Source organism: Schistocerca serialis, chromosome 6 (genome assembly GCF_023864345.2).
Source record: "Schistocerca serialis cubense isolate TAMUIC-IGC-003099 chromosome 6, iqSchSeri2.2, whole genome shotgun sequence".
Lineage (NCBI taxonomy): Eukaryota > Metazoa > Arthropoda > Insecta > Orthoptera > Acrididae > Schistocerca > Schistocerca serialis.
The window spans coordinates 716479227-716499535 of record NC_064643.1 but is presented as its reverse complement, the minus strand read 5'-3'; the positions used below and the strand labels follow the sequence as shown (position 1 = coordinate 716499535).

General features: G+C 39.0%; 1 protein-coding gene across 5 annotated transcripts in view; it reads left to right on the top strand.

The window, feature by feature from the left end:
• The window catches only part of LOC126484333 (alpha-N-acetylglucosaminidase), a 372796-nt gene that overhangs the window by 6385 nt on the left and 346102 nt on the right, over positions 1-20309 (top strand). For all 5 annotated transcript variants that reach the window (XM_050107785.1, XM_050107782.1, XM_050107780.1 and 2 more), the window contains exons 2-4: positions 7553-7713; positions 8581-8762; positions 8870-9088. In XM_050107785.1, coding sequence (XP_049963742.1) covers positions 7553-7713; positions 8581-8762; positions 8870-9088 — 562 coding nt within the window. The remainder of the gene's footprint in view (positions 1-7552; positions 7714-8580; positions 8763-8869; positions 9089-20309) is intronic.

The window sequence follows — 20309 nt, the reverse complement described above, 5'->3', positions numbered from 1 at the left end:
ACAGTGTGATATACTATGATTTGCTTCCCTGGGGTGTAACCATCACTGATTACGTGTATGTTGAACAATTGAGGCATCTTGCAGATGCAGTCCAAGAACAACGATGAGGAGGACTGCGTGAAGTGTAGCTACTCCCATGATGATAATGTCTACTCACATTCTGCCAGGCTGACAAGGGTTGGGAAGTTATTCTGCACATGCCTTATTCACCTGATCTTGTGCCCTCAGATTTTCACCTCTTCTGTTTTCTGTCAAACAACCTTCAAGGAACTTCTTTTCCAGATGAAAGTGTGCTCCAAACACGATTCAATGTGTTCTTTGCCTCAGACCCATATGATTTGTACAGTCGCAGAATTGGAAAGTTATCCCAGCCATGGGAGACTGTCCGTAATAGTGAAGGTGGACATATTATTGCTAATTAAAGTCTGTGTGTGTGTATCTGTTGTTTTTATTAAACTTATGGAAAAACACCATGAACTTATGCACCAATCCAATATATTCCACCAGAGAGTTTCCATTACCATATTGTCACGTAGAAGGTGGTGTAGGCCTAATTAGATGAACGACAAACACTAACTTCGCTTAATGAAGGATTATCCAGCACTTGCACATGCAAAAGCACGGAGCGAACTGCCTCTGGTCAGAACACATATTGTATATGTACAGCTACAGAACATTCCACTAGAATGATTCTTGACATTTGTGGATACTTGTAGAGTATACTCGAACCGAATATGGAAATTAAAAGTTTACAGTCCAGCTGAGTTTTGAACTCACGACCCTCCATGCAACAGCTTAGTATCATAACCATTACACCACGGTGCTACTCAGCTTTTTCTGTGACTATATTAATCTTAGTGGTAAACAGAATATGTATGCTGAAGTCCAGATATTCATAAAAATTATATATGGAGTGGCTATTAGCATACCATTTTTTTTTTAAGTCTCTTGATTTCCTGTTTCATGCCTAAGCATACTTGCAATTCTTTGAAGTCTTAGAGATCATTCCTGTGTTATCTGTTGACTTGTCTGAATGGATGCTTCTTTTTGTTGTAAGCACATTCTTATTATTAATCACAAATCTCAAAAGTGAATGATCTGCTGGTATGTCAGTGAGAACTCCCGCCTATTGATCAGAGCTGTTACGTGTGGTCCCTGAGTGAAAATGATGTAAGGTCTGATTGGCCTTCTTTTTTTTTGGGGGGGGGGGGGGGGAGGAGATACTGAACATTTTGACCTAATGAGTTATGCCAAAACATTACGTCTGGTAATTGTCATTATAAATAAAGAAACTTGAAGAGATGAGGAAAGTGAACAAACTTGAAATTTTTGTGGAAAAAGACCACATCAAAGTAAAAAGTGAAATATTGGAGAAGGGGAAAAAAGTAACGAATTTTCATGGTTGCAACTAGGTTTGCATATTTCAGTCTTCTCTAAATTATCTATTGTTGGAGAGAATGTAAGTTGGTACATTATGACTAGCAGTAGCTTAGTAATGTATAGGACACAAAGTTTATGTACTTCTTATTACAACAGTGGAAATTCCTGGATGGAATAATAAATGAAGTACAGGAAAGGCAGCCTCTCACCAGCGGTTGACTGACATGTGACGCACTAAACACACAACAGAAAACAGTATTTATGTCAGTTTTCAAGCCCTTTCTCTTTCTGGAGTAGTCTTACACACACACATACACACACCTAATTGTACACGCATGTGGTTTATCTATAGCAGTTGTCTAGGCAGATGGAGGTGAGGAGGGGGTAGGCAAGGATTCACAAGGCGTCAAGTGGGTAGTGTGATAGGGTATGGCAGGTATTTCAACAGATGACTCAGCGGCTGCACAGCTATGAGTTGAGAGGGTAGTGCATAGAAGAGAGAGTGGAGGAGGGGAGGGAGGGAAGAAAAGAGAGGAAGGTGGATGGAGACAGGGAGGGAAGAGAGAAAAGAAGAGGGATGGAAAGAGTTGGAGAGGGAGGGAGCCCAGATGTGGGGGGAGAGGGGGGGAGAGAGTGGTGAGAGGACAAACACAATTTGGATAATGAAACAGTAGTATGGACAGAGAAGGAAAAGCTAATGTGAGCCATTGGGAACCAAGATTACTGGAGGTTTTGGCAGGGTAGTTGTGATAGTGCAGGATATGCTGGGGGGACAATTCCCGCCTGTTTAGTTCAGAAAAACTAGTGCTGGAGGGGGGTATCCAAATGGTGTAGCATCTGTTGAAGTCATTTGCGCTGTGTTGTGTTGTGCAGCAGGTACAGCAACTGGATGGTCAAGTTTGCAGTTTGCCACACAGTTTGGCGGTGACCATTCATGCAAGTAGACAGTCAGTTAATTGTAATGCTCGCATATAACACTGCACAATAGTTGCAGCAGAGTTGATATATAACATGGCTGGTTTCACATATAGCCCTGTCTTTTTAGGCTTGGAAATGCCTGTGATTGGACTGCTGTAGGAGGTGTTGGATGGGTGTATGGGACAGGTCTTGCACCTGTGCCAGCCACAAGGGCATGACGTGGGGTGTAGGATTGGGAACAGAATTGGAATAGGGATGAACAAGGATATTCTGTAGGTTGTGTGGGTGGCAGAACACAACTCTGGGTGGTGAGTAGGATATTGTGTAGGACATCCCTCATCTCAGAGCACATTGAAAGGTAGCCAAAGCCCTGGTGAAGGATGTGGTTGAACTTTTCGAGGTCAGGGTGATTCTGGGTGATCAGAGGATTGCTGGTCTATGGCTTTTAACAGATTTACTGGTGTCAGAGGTGTAGAGGACACGGGAGATATGTTTATGAATGAGCTGGCTAGGATACTGTCTTGTCAGTAAAGACGTGGTAAGGTTATTGGTATACTTTGGCAACTCCTGCTTTCCATTGCAGGTGCCCACGGGTGGCAAGTCTGCAAGAGTCACAGTACCAATATAGCACAGCCATGCTGGCTAACGATACAAGGCCACACCAGTTACTCATTCATACTCTTGCCCCGCATTTAATAAAAAGGCTGCTGCCTGTTCAGGAACTATCAGTTAGTCTGGTCTCTCCACAGATACTCCTCTAATGTAATTGCATCTATGATATCTGTAACATTAAGGCACACAATTTTGTAACCCCAGGGACGAACAATATTTATTGAACACAAGTAACTTCTGTAACAACAAATTAAAGTTGTCTATTATTTCGCTAACCTGGTCGAAGATTTATCTGACCAAAATAAAAATTAATATGATGTAGATCCAGACTACTTGATTAAAGTCCAAGCAGTGCTCAGCTGTAAGCATGCTTTATTCCAAGTGGTGGTGGAAACCACAAGTTCCTAATTCATAGCGCTATGCACACAGTAAGCAGTTGCAGCGGTCGGAGTCCACAAATAGAGACGAGTTGAATAACTGCAAATGCGGAAGAGACCGTTGCCTGGCAGCCTTATATTTGACTGCTGTGGAAATTTACTTGGCCGCCCTGCGATATTGGCCTTATTTGTGGTGCAGTTGTCCTCACTGGTGTGGGCGATATTATGCATATTGATATTATTGATACATCTGTATCCTTCATTTTCACATCTTCACAAGTGTCCCCCGCACCCTGCCCTTGGCATTCAGTTGGCTTCCACAAAGTCTGAGCATTATTGATAAAAATACTGGATTATGACAGGCAGAGCATTGCCTTATGAACCATAATAATGTGACAACTGAGTTTCAGTATGTTACTGCAGGCAATGCTGCAGAATACTAAGGATGTTGTCAGTCAGACTAAATCTTGGCATTACATCAAGAGAAGAATGTGGTCTCAGAGCAAAATTACATATGTATGACATGTTGTTCAACAGATCAGCACACCGAGGGGAACACTGCAGAAATAATTTTGTGGTACATGAAACAATGGATACTCCAGGCAGGGATATCAACATTGTAGGGAAAGATAGATTGCTACTTACCGATCTGCTGGAGTTGGCGGTCATGTGTACATGAAGTGCGCTTGATGGTGTGTATGAATATGTGTGTTTCTCTTTTGCTGATGAAGGCTATGGGCTGAAAGCTTTGTGTAAGTGTCTTTTAATTGTGCTTGTCTGCAGCTTACATTTGTTCTTTATGGTGAGTAGCAATCTATCTTTTCCTACATTTGTGATATGTAAGATGTACAAAAATTTTAATGTGTTCTGTCAGTAGTTTCTAATCTGAATTTTATTGGTACGGGCAAGCATTCACAGCTTTTGCAAGTTAAAAATTCCAAGATAACTATGGTGCATGTAGTTACAGGAAAGGATGAGAATTAATAAGTTTTTGAAATTATCTTGAGAAAGCTGTGTAATTGTGAATAAGAATTGCTGTCCAGTACATACCTTAAGGGAAGTCACAGTACTGCCAATAGATAGGTGGACCCCTCTACAGTCTGAGAGACACACCCTTTCTTCTCCTTACTTCTTAACCCCCTCTCCCTCGGGAAGGAACTGGGCCATTTCGTACCAAGTGGTCTAATTTCGGAAAAAGTTCCCATCATGAATTTTGTGTGAACATTTGCACATGTTCTCAGTGAACACTGGTAGAATTTTACTGCCGCCAATTTGCGGAGATAAAGAATTTGTTTGATCTCATAGTGCTGTTATCAACAGTGCACCCATGAGTTTTGGCAACTTTAAAACAACACCATCTTGTACAACTCCCTGCCCTCTCTTAAGCAAATTAATAATAATAAAAATGATTTACAAGCGATTTGCATATGGATAATTTGAAGCAAAGTTGGCCGAAGAAATAGGTGCCCGAAAAAAATGTGAAATTTAGCTTTATATCCACCAGTAATTGTGGGATATACCTGAAACTCTGCCATAATAACTTACCAATACATGTCTTTGAATTTAAAATTTCAGTCTCCTGCTGCTTTCCAATAGTTTACAAAGTGAGGGCAAAAATGATTTTTCTATAAATGTCAAAAATGGCTAATTTTGGTCCTCTTTTACAAAAAAATCCTCGGCAAACTCTTTTAAACAGTTTTCATTTGAACGACCATGTTTTTAACCACCTTAAAAGCTGTATTTGGTTCAGTAATGCAAGCATATAAGGCCCCGAAAAATAATGAGAAGGTGGTGGTGCATTGTACATGGGACCATATTCTGCTGGTACTCAAATTTGACATTTTTTGTTATGTTCTACAATTGTTTAGTTCTCTCTGTGAAAGATAATCAAAAGCTAGAGTCAGAAAAACTGAAAGTAAGTATGGTAGTAAAAAATTCAAGTAGCTTGAAGTAAATGAGCTTAGGATCCTAAAAGAGACCTCCTCTAGGTTTGGTCTCTGACATTTGTAGAAATGTATCATCAGCTTGGGATCCTGTGTAAAGAAACCCTTATCGGGTTAGGGAATGTGTGGTAAAGAAACTCATCTGTGACATCTGTTGTGCAGCTATTAGGGTAGCCCTTTTGGCAATGGGGATGCTCTTTTCCTGACTTAAAAGTGGCAAACACGTCCTGGACCATATCAAGACATTTATGCCATTTTTCACGTGTACACTAGTGTTCCAGATTAACTGCAAACATCTCACAAACTGTACACTTTAACTTAAACCAGAACATATCATGTCAATAGCATTCCACATTAAAAAGACACACTAATTAATCTCTGTAACCCAACTGTGAGCTTCACCAAAATTTATATGATGTAACAGAGGTGTAAAACCTGCAGGACATTTATATGAAGTGTACTGTAGCTGGTGAAGTTTATAGCCCGTTTGATTTCGTAGTTATAGCAGAAAAACTGACTGAAATATATCATGATGAGTTGTGACCAAAAAAAAAAAAAACAAAAAAAAAAACCTTGTTTTGAAGTTTTTTGAGTTATTCACACATTGTCTCACTTCCTAATCATGAAGACTTGTGATATTGCTTCCGCAGAGAGTACTAAACGACTGTAGAACATAATAAAATCTTTCAGATTTAATTTGCGTACCAGCAGGATATGGGCCCATTTTCAATACACCTCCACTGTACTGACATTTTTGGGGCCTTATGTTCATGGATTGAAAAACCAAATAAATTTTTTTTGGTGGTTTATAACATAGTCTTCTTAATGAAAATGATTAAGAGAGTCTGCAGACGACCGTTTTTTGTAAAAGTGGGTCAAGAAGTAGCAGTTTTTGGCATTTTTTGGAAAAATTGTCATTTTTGCCCTCTGTTTGTAAACTCTTGGAAAGCAGTAGCAAAATGAAGTTTTATATTCTAATATCTTGTGTTGACAAGTTATGTGCAAAGTTACAGGTGTATCCTGTAATTATGTCCAGAGATATAAAAAGCTAAACTTCACATTTTTTCAAGTGCCTATTTTTTCGGTGAACGTTGCTTGACCTTGACGTTTTTTAGTGCCTTATATGCTCACATTGCAAATCAAATGTAGTTTTTATGCGGTTTAGAACATGGTCTTTCTGATGAAAATGGTTTAAAAGAGTTTGCAGAAGACTCTTTTTTCTAAAAATGGGTCAAAAGTAACAATTTTTTGCATTTTTAGAAAAGTCATCAACTTTACTCAATTTGTAGGCTATTGAAACACAGTAGGAGGATGAAATGTTATATTTTACAACCTTGTATTGGTAAGTTATTATGTGCAAGATTTCGGGTGTATCCCCTAATTACTTCCGGAGGTATAAGAAGCTAAGCTTCACATTTTTTTTCGAGTGCCTATTTTTTTTTTTTGCTGACCTTGCTTCAAATTATGCACATGAAATTCACTTAGGCAATCTCTTTTCATTATTTCGCTTAAGAGAGTGCAAAAAGTTGTACGAGATGATCTAGTTGTGTTTCTTTCAAGAAAATATTGCTGGAGCTGATATTTCTCAAAGTTGCCGAAAACTCGTGGGTGCACTGTTGATATCTGTGCTATGGGGTTAAACAAATGACTATATCTCCGGAAGTATGGAATTAATGACCGTGGAACTTTACCAATGCTCGTTGGCAACATGTGCAATTGTTCGTACAAAATTTCATCAGAATCTGTCGCCATGGTCATGTGGGAACCTCTAGACCAATTAACATGGAATGACCCAACTACTAGCTCTGAAAGTTATTGTAGTGTATGTGCTTGTACGTTTGTTGTTTGTTAGTACTGGCATTTTATTACTCCTTAAATAATTTGAAGTAAGGAAATGTGTAATTTGGCTTGTGATGATCAGTGCACCATAGATTATTATTGCAAAGTGTTTTTCATGTATGGTCAATTCTGAGACAGATCACATTACCTGTTTGTGAAATCTCTTCATAAAGAGGTGAAAGGTTATTAGAAATGGTACACAAGCTTGGGCAGGGCAGGGATGAGAAGGAAAGTAAGCCATCTGCTTTTCAATTGAACCATCCTAGTATTCAGATTAACTGATTCAGGGAAACCATAGCAAATCTAGACTAGAAGTGCTTTCAAATCCTACTCCTGAATGTGTTTCCAGTGTACTATGCTCTGTGCCACCTCTGCCAGTGTCTTCATTTATGGTGTGGGGTGCTGCTGCTGGTGAATGGTGTGTATTCTCATTTTATCAACTTGCTATATTTATGGGTTTTAGTATGTGGATTTTGTTTTCAGATTTTCAGGCTACTTTAGGACATCTTGTTCCGCGAGCTAATGCAGAAATACAATCAAATGGAGCATTTGGGGTTATACAGCGCCTCATTCCAGAGAAGGCACACCTGTTCAATGTTACTGTGGATCCTAGTATTGGCCCTGTTGCGAGGGATACATTTAAGGTTGGTGATTGAGCAGTTATTAAGGGAAAACAAAAATGGTACATGATCTACCACTTTGCAAGTAAAATATATCTTTCTGTCAAATATTTATTTGTGTAATCTGTGTAATTGTGGTCATTATCTCGTCCTGGATTTTCCATTATTTGTGTAATTAATTTTTCACTCTACAGGGGAAGATAAATGCAAAACTTGCTGACAGATTAAAAGTGTGGCGGACTGAGATCCAAACAGTGGAAGCAATTGGTTGTAAATGTATTGAGACTATTAATAAAACTTGTATATGTATGTTACTACAGTTCTAGAAAAAATAAATTTTCGGGTTGCTTTCTTATATTGAAGGAATAATTTTGATTTAAGGCGCTATTTATGATGTGTGGCTGAGTGACAGACTACAGATTTAAAGGTCCAGGATTCAAATCCAATCAATACTCCAATGTTTTCTGTCTTTCGTCACTTCATTTACCTATAGCAATGACTTGTTTGTGTGAAAAATACAAAGAAACACTGTACTTCAGAATCCATGATGTTAAATTGTAGGCTCTCCTACAACTGAGTGGGGAAGTCAGTTCTAAGGTTACAGGAAGGCAAGGGCATACAACTTCATGTAGGACCATGACTGGTAAAGCTCTGTGATGCTTAAACCAAACATTGTATATTACTACTGACTTGTGCTTGCTGTGGAAGAATTGATTAAGACAACTTTCTTGGGAGGGGTGTATTTTGGGTGGTACATGATTTGGTTTGATGGCATATTCTTATCTTTTTTTTTAATGCATATAAAAGTTACCTGTTCATTGTTAACAGTCTGCCACATTTCATATCCTTTCAAGTTCAAATGTATCGGCTACATTTTTATTGCTTTTTTAGGTAATAAAAGAAAGTGACAGTGAAATTGTTCGTATAATTGGAACTAGTGGTGTGGCTGCAGCGTGGGGCTTTCATCATTATCTGAAATATTACTGTGGATGCCATGTGTCATGGGAAGCAACGCAGCTGAACCTGCCACAAGCATTGCCAGAAGTAAACATAACTATTACATCCCGTGATAGGTTTGTGATTATTTTCCTTGTGAATATTATTGTCATAATGTGGAAATTAAGTTTTGATTGCATGTAAATTTACTGCACTGTTTGATTTATTTTTCTGATTAACTTAGGTTTCGGTATTATCAAAATGTCTGCACTACAAGCTACAGTTTTGTCTGGTGGGACTGGGCACGTTGGGAGAAAGAAATTGATTGGATGGCCATGAACAGCATTAATTTGGCTCTTGCATTCAATGGTCAGGAAGCTATATGGATGCAAGTGTATAAGAGGCTGAATATGACTGCTGACGAAATTGATGAACATTTTACAGGACCTGCTTTTTTTGCCTGGTAGAGTATTTTACATTTCAGTTTGCTTTTGACGCTGGTAAATTGTGTGATTGTTTGTATATTTTGTGTTATAATCAGTAACGGTTTTTTCAGCTTAGCACAATTACAGCATATCACTAAGATTCCCTATCTTTATTGAAGTTGTAGGATTTTTTGTATCCAGTTTTGCAACAATGATAAATGTGATTTCTTCTGTTGTCTTATTTCTCTATGTTAGATACACAAAATGAATTAACAACAAACTATTACTTAAAACTTGAGTTAGTGTAGCAGTACCATTTCCACAATGCAAGTAAACTGCAATGGGGCTTTTATTCTTCAAATCTTTGTCAGATATATAAATAATCACATAGCTTTGTTTACATCAGTGTAATTTCATTCATAAACAGTGTGTGCAGAAAATTATCCATATAACAGTTTGTCATTATGATAGCAGTACTTCATAACTCAAAAACTGTCAATTCTGAGTTACATATTTCTTCATGATATGAAATACCCCATATCTCAATACAGGTAAGATTGGCTTTTCTATACCAAAGTGTCAAAACCTTTTATCTTGTAATGTTCAACTCTTAAGGTATGGAACCTCATGTCTCAGAAGAATGTTTCTGACTGGCATTTTACCACATTTCTTTCACTGTTCTGCCTGTGTAATAATTATTTTGAGTTTGTTGGCATTATTTATAACATACTTCGTGTAATTTAAAAGTGTTACAGTGTAGTGATTAATACACAATAAGTTACTAATTCCTCAAGCAATTAGTTAATGTATGATGAAGTTTAAATAGGCTATCCAAAAATGGAAAGAACAGAAATAACGTAGTACTTTATTTTCAATAAGAAAACAATCTAGTACAAGCAGCATGGGGCATATGAATAAGATGGAGAATATACTTAATACTCGAAATTTTGGAGAACATTCTGAGATTCTTATGATTAAAGTGTGTCGGAGAATAGACTTTACCCAAGAATGTTCCCAGCATTATTAAAATGGTGGTGGGAGTTGCTCAAAACAAAGAACATTCTTGATTTTCATATGAGTAAAACTGTAGGAGTTTCTCAAAACCAGAGAACATACTCTGTGTTTTGAAGTGAGCTCCGTAGCATACTTTGAACTGATTCAGTTCTGTTGAGGTTAAGTTTTATTAACTTTTTGATAGTAATGGCAGAATTTATGTTGCTTGAAAAACAAAAAGAGATACATGTGACCCGAAGAAATACTGAAGAGAGAAACTGTAGAAGTTTGTATGGGTTTAACAATAATAACATTATTTGTCCGTTGAACTTCCTTCCAGACAATCTTGAAAGAAGAGGGAGCGACCCTTCAAACAAAGTGAAAATCAAAACATTTTTGTTGCTCTTTGGCACACCCAAGTTTTCAGACTGATGTACGAGACGACTTTGGTGTACACCAAATAGCTGTATCACTGACATTTCCAGATGTTTGTCATCATTTCTTCTCGCAGCATAAATTTTATATTTTGTTATATTAGAAGTAAGTAGGCTGATCAGAAAAATTAACAACTGGTTTATTACAAACCTAGTGATCTGTTTCTCATAACGACCGCTTATGTACTTAACGCATAAGCAAACCATTATGCACCATATTTAACCAACATTATCTCATGTTAGGAAGCTCTGACAGAGTTCTGGTTTGGAGTAGATGAAAAGGTCATATAATCTTAAGATTTCTTTTGCATAATGTGTTCACCTGACCTCAATAATAAAAAAGTGTTCTGCCTGTCAAAAATTTGGTAACATGGCAAGAAAGTGCATTTTCGTAAACTGTCCATGATCGTCTTAATAATTTGTTGCTGCACATAAAAGTAAAATCGAAACTCAGTGCAACTCTTTCAGAACACATTGATGCCAGTTCCATATTTGTACATTGAATAGTTTGCGTGTTTGAGTGAACTGAATGAAATGTAACATATGCACGCATTCTGTGCCAGACACGGCAGATGACACATAGTGAGAATGAGAACCTTCTCAAGGAGGAGGAGAGCTAGTGAGAAGGAACTTCCTCGTCAGAGATTATGCTTTGAATTTTTTATTCATGTGAAATTGAGAACTTTCTCAAAGAATGTCCTTTTGCTCTGAAAATCTTCTCTCGAGAAGACCATTATAAAATATCATAAAATTAAAAAATAAAATCCACCAACAAAAATAAAGTTAGCTTAGATTTAAATTATGTCATTCTTCCTCCATCTTATTGTGTTTTATTGTACCAAAACTTATCTTTCATTTTGTGGATGCATTTCTCTCTCTCTCTCTCTCTCTCTCTCTCTCTCTCTCTCTCTCTCTCTCTCTCTCTGTGTGTGTGTGTGTGTGTGTGTGTGTGTGTGTGTGTGTGTGTGTGTGTGTGTGTTTAGATAGTAATTTTCTGTGACACCCCTATAATAATTATACGAAGTAACTCAGAAGTACTTAATATATAAATTTTACATCCAGTCAGCAAATTTTCTAACAGTTTCTCTTGATATTGCTGGAAACTTAGCTGCAAGTAAATTATTAGAATCAAGGGGAAGTAGAATATTGAAAGTAGCGCTATAGTTGTCTAAAATTTCTCATTCAGAAGTACCAAGTGTACTGCTAGCATAATTCTCACTAGTAGATGATAGATGAGTTACAATCAGTTCTAGCTGTTGAAATGAAGTGGTATAATCAAAATAAAAGGAAAAGCCAAGTTGAAAAAGTGAACATGCTAAATAATGCTATGGAGCCAGAACCTATGAATGAAGGCACTGAAATAACAAGAAAGTGTGATAAGAAAGGTAAAGCAGATCTTGCTATATGGAAATTTCTTGAATGAATGATAAAAATATAAAAGTAATGTGAGGGAAAGACGAAAGGATGTGGGTTTTAAGGGAGAGGGTAAGGAGTCATTCCAATCCCGGGAGCGGAAAGACTTACCTTAGGGGGAAAAAAGGACGGGTATACACTCGCACACACACACATATCCATCCACACATATACAGACACAAGCAAATTTTCTAACAATTTCTCTTGATATTGCTGGAAACTTAGCTGCAAGTAAATTATTTGAATCAAGGGGAAGTAGAATATGTCTGCTTGTGTCTGTATATGTGTGGATGGATATGTGTGTGTGTGCGAGTGTATACCCGTCCTTTTTTCCCCCTAAGGTAAGTCTTTCCGCTCCCGGGATTGGAATGACTCCTTACCCTCTCCCTTAAAACCCACATCCTATCGTCTTTCCCTCTCCTTCCCTCTTTCCTGATGAGGCAACAGTTTGTTGTGAAAGCTTGAATTTTGTGTGTATGCTTGTGTGTCTATCGACCTGCCAGCGCTTTCGTTTGCTAAGTCACATCATCTTTGTTTTTAGATATATTTTTCCCACGTGGAATGTTTCCCTCTATTATATTAAAAGTTATGTGAGTTAGAAAAAATAACAACAAATTGAAATAAACAAAGAACTTAGAAAAATGGGTCCACAACACTCATAGAAATTCTGTTGCAAATCAAAGAAAAAGCGAATTTATTCTTCAGTCTCTGAGAAGAACCATAGTAAAATATTTCTAACCTTCTGGTCAAATATGAACTGCAAACTACAGAAAGTGTATGTTGCTGATCTAATTAACAGGAAAGAAATAACAAAAAATCAAAGTAGGAATATCAAGAAGAAAATGTAGTCTTCAGTACAACTTAAAACTAACACACAATATTCACTCATAAAGGGAAGCTCCTTCTAGCTTTAGAAGTTGATGAATTTTCAATAATCAGTTGGAATAAAAATAGTAAAGAGCAGGTGCAGCTCATAATTCAAGATTCTGAGGTGGAACCACCCCAAAATACATATTAAAATATATTTCTCAGTAATTGATTACAGAATTTTAAGTTATAAGATGCATTTCAAATATTTCCCACACGAATGTTAACAGTCAGTGCTTTTGTAAATGTTGATATCGACTGAAGTTTCTCGAACAGGTCGTAGCTAGTCTTAACACTTTGAAGACCGAGCGGCTAGGGTGTCATACAGCTGGCTGATACTGTGCATTTTCACAGTTTTTCTGTTGCATTGTGTACTGCGCAAATCCGTTACGTGACAAATTAGTAAGGAAAGAGGAGAGTAAAATTTTCTAGATTCGAACAACTGGTGTTACTCAATCATGCGGAAGTATCAGCAGCTGCCAGCCAGGCACTGTAAACATCTGAACACCATTACTTTGTCAGGAAGATAGCAAGCGTCACAGTCCTGAGTGAGAGTGCGAGCGAGCTCAGCAGAAAATTGTTAGAAGAATGCAGACCTAATTGCCTTTGTAACACTATGTAAGAGACACTAGGTAGGATCCAAAAACACCTTGCAGTAGTTTTCCTCAGCAGTGAAGATACTACAGCAAATTTATTAAACAAATTTAGCTGAAATGGAGATCGCTGACGACTTGGGAAGAGCAGAACCAGTTCAGTCATTACGAATGAAGTCATAGAGCGGAGCCTCTCCACAACAACATAAATACTCCATCCCCATTAGCCTAGGGCAAGGGTCTCCAAACTACGGCCCGCGTTAGCTGGCCGGACATCCACGGTATCCGGCCCGCCAAATATTTGAGGTGGTACCTATACTACCAACAATTGAGTTTCTAGGCCTATCGCGACCGATACACCGCGACATTGTCGGAGCTCTATCTTTACAAAGCGGAAGGTCATGGTTAAACTTGTGACTATGCACAATAAACAGACAGACCATTCTCCGTGTGATAGTGAAAAAAAAAGAACGGTTAACAGACTAGTTTGGCGAAAACATTTTAAGTAAAAAAATTCTTTGCATTTTATTCTACTCACGAATCTGGTGCAAGTCTTTCAAATGGACGCCACTTCGGCGACTAGCCTTAGTAATCAGTCATTACAGAAGATGATTCTTATGTGAGGTTTCACTCTCTTTTGATTTCGTTGTAAATTACACATAGCAAGTAAATCGTATAAAATATTATTTTAGCTGTTTCCACAACCTTAGATTTTTGCGATTTCATCTTTCCTTTAGCCTTACATTACGGTGATCATTGATTGCTAGGGTGCTTTAATCCCACTAGGTGGATCTTGGCCCCTATGAATTTGTGGAGGAGTCAATGTGGCCCACGGACTAAAAAGTTTGGAGACCCCTGGCCTAGGGCATTTATTTAATAGGCTCAATGACATTCATGTTGTTCACACTCGATTCTCTGGTTGTCTACATGTACATCTAGTAACTAGATAGGTAGAAAAGACACTGTTGTTTTATAATGAAATTCGAAAAAATGCCGAGGAATCAAAGGCTGTTGCACTCTTGGTTCAAAAGAGGACATGTAAATGACGACAGGCAAGGTTTAATAGAGATTCATGCATGTGTGAAAAGATCTATGCATGAAGCATACAATGGCTACTACTGTCATACATTGGTTAAAGATATGGTGAAGAACTCGAAAAATTCCGGTCCTATGTAAAATCTCTAGGCAGGTCTAAGGGTTCCATCCATGTCATAGTAATAAGCACCCCTGGCATAGAGAGTTCTTGAGCATATTCTGAGGTCGAATATAGTAAATTTCATTGAGACCGATTAGCTCATGTCCACGAATCAGCAAGGGTTTAGAAAGCATTGCTCATGCAGATCCCAGCTTGCTCTTTTCTCATATGATACCCGAACTATGGGTGAAGGGCAGCTGGAAGATTCCGTTTTTCTAGACTTTGAAAAGTATTCAGCATGGTACCCCAATGCTGACTGTTGATGAGGGTACGTGTGTACGGAATAGGCTCTCAGATATGTGACGGACTTGAAGACTTCTTATGTAATAGAACCTAGTATGTTGTCCTCGATGTTGAGTGTTCATCTGAAGAAGTGTGATAGGACCGTTGTTATTTTCTATATGCAAAACTGATCTGGCAGGCAGGGTGGGCAGCAATTTTTGGTTGTTCACTGATGAGGCTGTGGTCTACAGGAGGATGTCGAAGATGAGTGACTTTAGGTTGATACAAGATGACCTAGACAAAATTTCTAGTTGGTGCGATGAATGGCGACTGGGTCTTAATGTAGAAATACATAAGTTAATACAGATGAGTAGAAGAAACAAGTCCATAATGTTCAGATACAGCATTAGTCGTGTTCTGCTTGACACAGTCACGTTGTTTAAATATCTGGGCGTAACGTTGCGAAGCGATATGAAATGGAATAACCATGTGAGAATTGTGGTAGGGAAGGCAAATGGTCACCTTCAGTTTATTGGGAGAATTTTAGAAAAGTGTGGTTTATCTGTAAAGCAGACTATATACAGGACGCTTGTGCAACCCATTCTTGAGTACTGCTCGTTTGTTTGGGATCCACACCAGGTTGAATGATATATGTAGATGTAGGTCTACTCCCTGGAACAGCATGTGAATCAACCACACGCATCGCGGTCACCTCCATCTCCAATCAGGGCTACTGATAGGGCATATTGACCTTGACAGTTAGTGGCAAACTGCCGCAGTGGGGTGTCATAAACTTTTATCCCAAGCTGATGCAGCTTCCTTGGCAGTCTTGAGTCCGCTGTTGGCTTCAGCTCGTTCCTCTCCGAATTACGTGTGGCCACAAACTATCACAGAAGACACATCGATGACGACTTGTATTCTGAGTAATAAATTGAATAATTTTCAATGCTGTTTCATTGCGATGCCACACAGGTCCTTGGTCTGCATCCTGACAAAACAGTAGGAGTGTCCAACCCGGTAGTGAACGAACCCTGCAAATTAGGAGACAATCTGAGCAGCCCTCTTAGGTTGTTTGCATGTGATGATGTTGTTTATTGTCTAGTAAGTCATCAGAAGATCAAAAGAAATTGCAGGATGGTTTAAAAAGATATTTATATGGTGCAAAAATTGGCATTGACCCTATATAATGAAAAGTGTAATGTCATCCACATGAATGCTAAAAGGAATCAGTTACGTGATTAATCAATCTATCAATCTAAAGATTGTAAATTCAACTGAATACGTAGGAATCACAATTACAAGAAACTTAAATTGGAAAGAACACAGAAAATGTTGTGGGGAATGTGAACCAAAGGGTGCGATTTATTGGCAGAACAGTTAAAAAATGAAACAGGTCTACTAAAGAGACTGCCTACACTGTGCTTGTCCATCCTCTTTTGGAGTACTGCTGCGTGCTCTGGGATCCTTACCAGATAGGATTAACAGAGTACGTTGAGAAAGTTCAAAGAAGAGCAGCGCATTTTGTGTTGTCGTGAAATAGGGGAGAGAGTGTCATGGACATGATACAAGATTTGGGATGGACACCATTAAAACAAAGGTGTTTCTTGTTATGGCAGTATCTTCTCATGTGATGTAATGTACCTGGCCACTACCAGGTGCTGTGTCTAGGGTCACATTTGCATCCCTGGTCTAGGGGTAGCATCCTTGATTAGTAATCAAAACATCCTCGGTCCTGAGCTCTAAACCTGCCACTGCTTAAATTCTCATTAATAATCAACATCGGCAGCCGAAGACTTCTGACATAAGAAGTCACCCTAATTCTGCCGATGGCCTTGTCAAAGAGGGCGGAGTAACGGACAGAGATTCAGGGCACCCTCTTGTCCTTGGGGAGGGAAACTGCCCCTAAAGGTGGAAGAATCAATAGTGATCAACGGCATGAGGTTGCAGAAGGCAATGGAAATCACTGCATTAAAGACACAAAGTGTGTATCTACAGGATATGTGGCCCAGTTGCTGATATACAGAAGTATGGAAAAGAAAAGTGAGGATGTGTTACTTGATGATTAGTGTGATTTTAGGTAAGGTAAAGGCCCCAAAGACACAATTTTGATGTTGCAATTGGTAATGGGGGCAAGACTAAAGAAAAATCAAGACATGTTCTTAGCATTTTTCAACCTGGAAAAAGTGTTTGACAATGTAAATTGGTGCAAGATGTTTGGAACTCTGAGAAAAATAAGCGTAAGCTGTAGGAAGAGACGAGTAATAAACAATATGTACAAGGGCTAAGACAGAATAACAAGAGTGAACGACCAAGAATGAAGTGCTCAGATTAGAAAAGGTGTAAGAAGGGGATGTAGTCTTTCGCCCTCAAGGTTGAAAAGATATCAGTGATATGACTCGCTGATTGCATTGCTATCCTCAGTGAAAGTGAAGAAGAATTACATGAATGAAATGAACAGTCTAATGAGTACAGAATATGGATTGAGAGTAAATCGAAGAAAGACAGAAGTAATGAAAAGTAGCAGAAATGAGAACACCGAGAAACTTAACACCAGGATTGGTGGGCACGAAGTAGATAAAATTAAGGAATCCTACTACCTGGGCAGCAAAATAACAAATGATGGATGGAGGAAGATGGACCTAAAAAGTGGACTAGCACTGGCAGAAAGGGCTTTCCGGCCAAGAAAAGTAAGAGAAGTCTACTGGTGTCAAACTTGGGTTCTAATTTGTGAAGAAATGTCTGAGAATGTATGTTTGGAGCACAGCATTGTATGGTAGTGAAGTATGGACTGTGGGAAAACCAGAACGGAAGAGAATCGAAGCATTTGAGATGTAGCGTCACAGACGAATGTTGAAAATTAGGTGGGCTAATCAGGTATGGAATCAAGAGGTTCTCTGCAGAATTGGAGATGAAAGGAATATGTGGAAAACACTGACAAGGAGAAGGGACTATTTGATAGGACATCTGTTAAGACATCAGGGAATGACTTCCATGGTACTAGAGGTAGCTGAAGAGGGCAAAAACTGTAGTGGAAGACAGAGATTGGAATAAATCAAGCAAATAATTGAGGACATACGTTGCAAGTGCTACTCTGAAATGAGGTTGGCACAGGAGAGGAATTCATGGTGTGCCGAATCAAACCAGTCAGAAGACTGATGACTCAAAAAAACTGGCTGAGCACTTGAATGGACATACAGGAACTGTCCACCTTAGGGATGCCCAGTACCCAATTGCTGAATGTGCTGTACAGCTTGACTCAAGGAATGTGAGTGCTTACTATACTGCATGGGCTGTTTTGCTTCCCACCTGATACTAGTTTCCCTGAAGTTTGGAGTTTTTTTATTTTTTCATCTTCATTCTCTCCTACCCCTCCTTCCATTGCCACCCTCATATCTCTCTCTCTCTCTCTCTCTCTCTCTCTCTCTCTCTCTGTGTGTGCGTGTGTGTGTGTGTGTGTGTGTGTGTGTTGCCCTCTCTCCCTCCCACCCTGGATTTTCCCGTTGCCTTTTCCTAATTTCACTAATGTTAACCAGTCTATCCGAATATTCTTGCTGAGGAAAGAACTAACAACCCTGAAAACTAGGATACTTTTTAGTGCTTTTATGTGTCTTATCAGCAGTACTAAGAACTTTTCCCCTAAAGGTAATTACTGATCTACCATTCTTTCTTTATTTTTTATAGTTTTTTCAAGAGAATTTTCCTTTCAATACAAATGATTTTAATAATATCACATACTTTAATAGATGTAGTGGTAGATTTTGTATCCAACAATGATTCAGGTTCCCACTTAGGCAGACATGGACATGTCAGAGGTATTGAGGCTGCAAGAGGCAGCTGTAGGCCACTGTCGTAAGGGCAGCTACTGCCGAGGAATGCGCATCACGTGGTGCCGCTCGGTGGTGACTTGTTTACCTCTGAGCATGTGGTCTGGGCTCGCAATGGCAGCTCATTCCTTGCTCAACTTTTCAGCTGTTTGTATTGTGCCACTGCACAGCCAAGTTGACTTAGTTTGTTTCCGGTTTCAAGTGGTTACTGATTTGGAACTGTTGTATTGATACGCCAACTTCACTACGTCCCAGATTTATTATTGCTTGTTTCACTTAATGAACTCAGTCTATTGCAGACTTATAGGAACCTTTATTCGTTTAGGAGCAAGCAATGAAAGTTTTACTCGTGCCACACAGGATAGAAAAGTAGACGTACATTAATCCAGAAACTCTCACATGCTCTACTAAATAATAAGTCTGACTTTTGCCCTTGCTACCCAAAAGGCTATAAAGTTATTTGTAGTTGGTTGGCATTTACAGGGTGTATACGACCCGGGACAACCAGGAGATCCAGGAAAAAACCCGCGAATTTTTTCATCCGGGAGAAAACTGGGAAAAACCCGGGAATGTTTTAGAATTCTGGGAATTTTTCATTGTTTTTGTTTTCAGTTAAATGTTTGTAATTTTGACTGGTAAGAACCGATACTCTAACAAAGGATATTACTGTATCCCACTACTGCGGAGTAATACTGCAGCAATAAAACGTGAACAAGAGAAAAATGAAAATAAAACTTAAACTGCAAAGGAAATGCGCCCTATACAACAAAACACAGTGCTCATACAAGGGTCTGCCAACAGCAAAATATGTCAAAGGCTTTAGAAAGAGTGTGCAATGGTTTGTAACAACAGATTGCTCCGATGAGCGTGACGTCACAACTGTTTACATTAGATTCGTTTTAGCAGTTACAAGCGGGACCATGCACATGTGCAGTTGAGTAGTAGCTTCTCCTGCTTCTGGCTTAGGAAATGTGGCTGTTGGCTGTGTAAGCAGTCGCAGCAAGCAGCTAGATGGTACCGGGAATAATTTTACTGGAGCATCCAAGCTGCCAGATTCATGCATGCGCATTTGGGAGGACGACGGTTCAATCCCGCATCCGGCCATCCTGATTTAGGTTTTCCGTGATTTCCCTAAATCGCTCCAGGCAAATGCCGGGATGGTTCCTTTCAAAGGGCACGGCGGATTCCCTTCCCCGTCCTTCCCTAATCCGATGAGACAGATGACCTCGCTGTCTGGTTTCCTTCCCCAAAACAACCAATCATGCATGCGCAGCAGGCCCAGACCTAGAGGGGGGGGGGGGCAAATTCATATTCTTTAGGGGGAAAAAAACTTTGTTTCATAAAGCACCTAGTCTATCGATTATTCATATGGCTTGGAAACGCATCCCTGTTCCTTTTTGAACATTTTTGAACACATTCTAAGTTGATTTCTGAATGAATCGTAAGTTGATTTGTGGGTGCGTGTATAGTGTACATGATGTGTCTGTCAGGGGAATCCTCGTCGCATGTAGAGACAAACTTTCCTACAGACAAAAGGGCCTATACAGGCTGAGCGGAGTAAGGCCGAACAGATGAATGCCAACTGCTGTCTGATTGTGTGGTTGATTGGGTTTGCGAATGATGAGCATTGTTATAATTACTAGTGAAATCCATAGATTCAGACTACTGGAGTGGAAATAAACGAATAACAGGTAAGAAAGATTAAGTATAAAAATGGC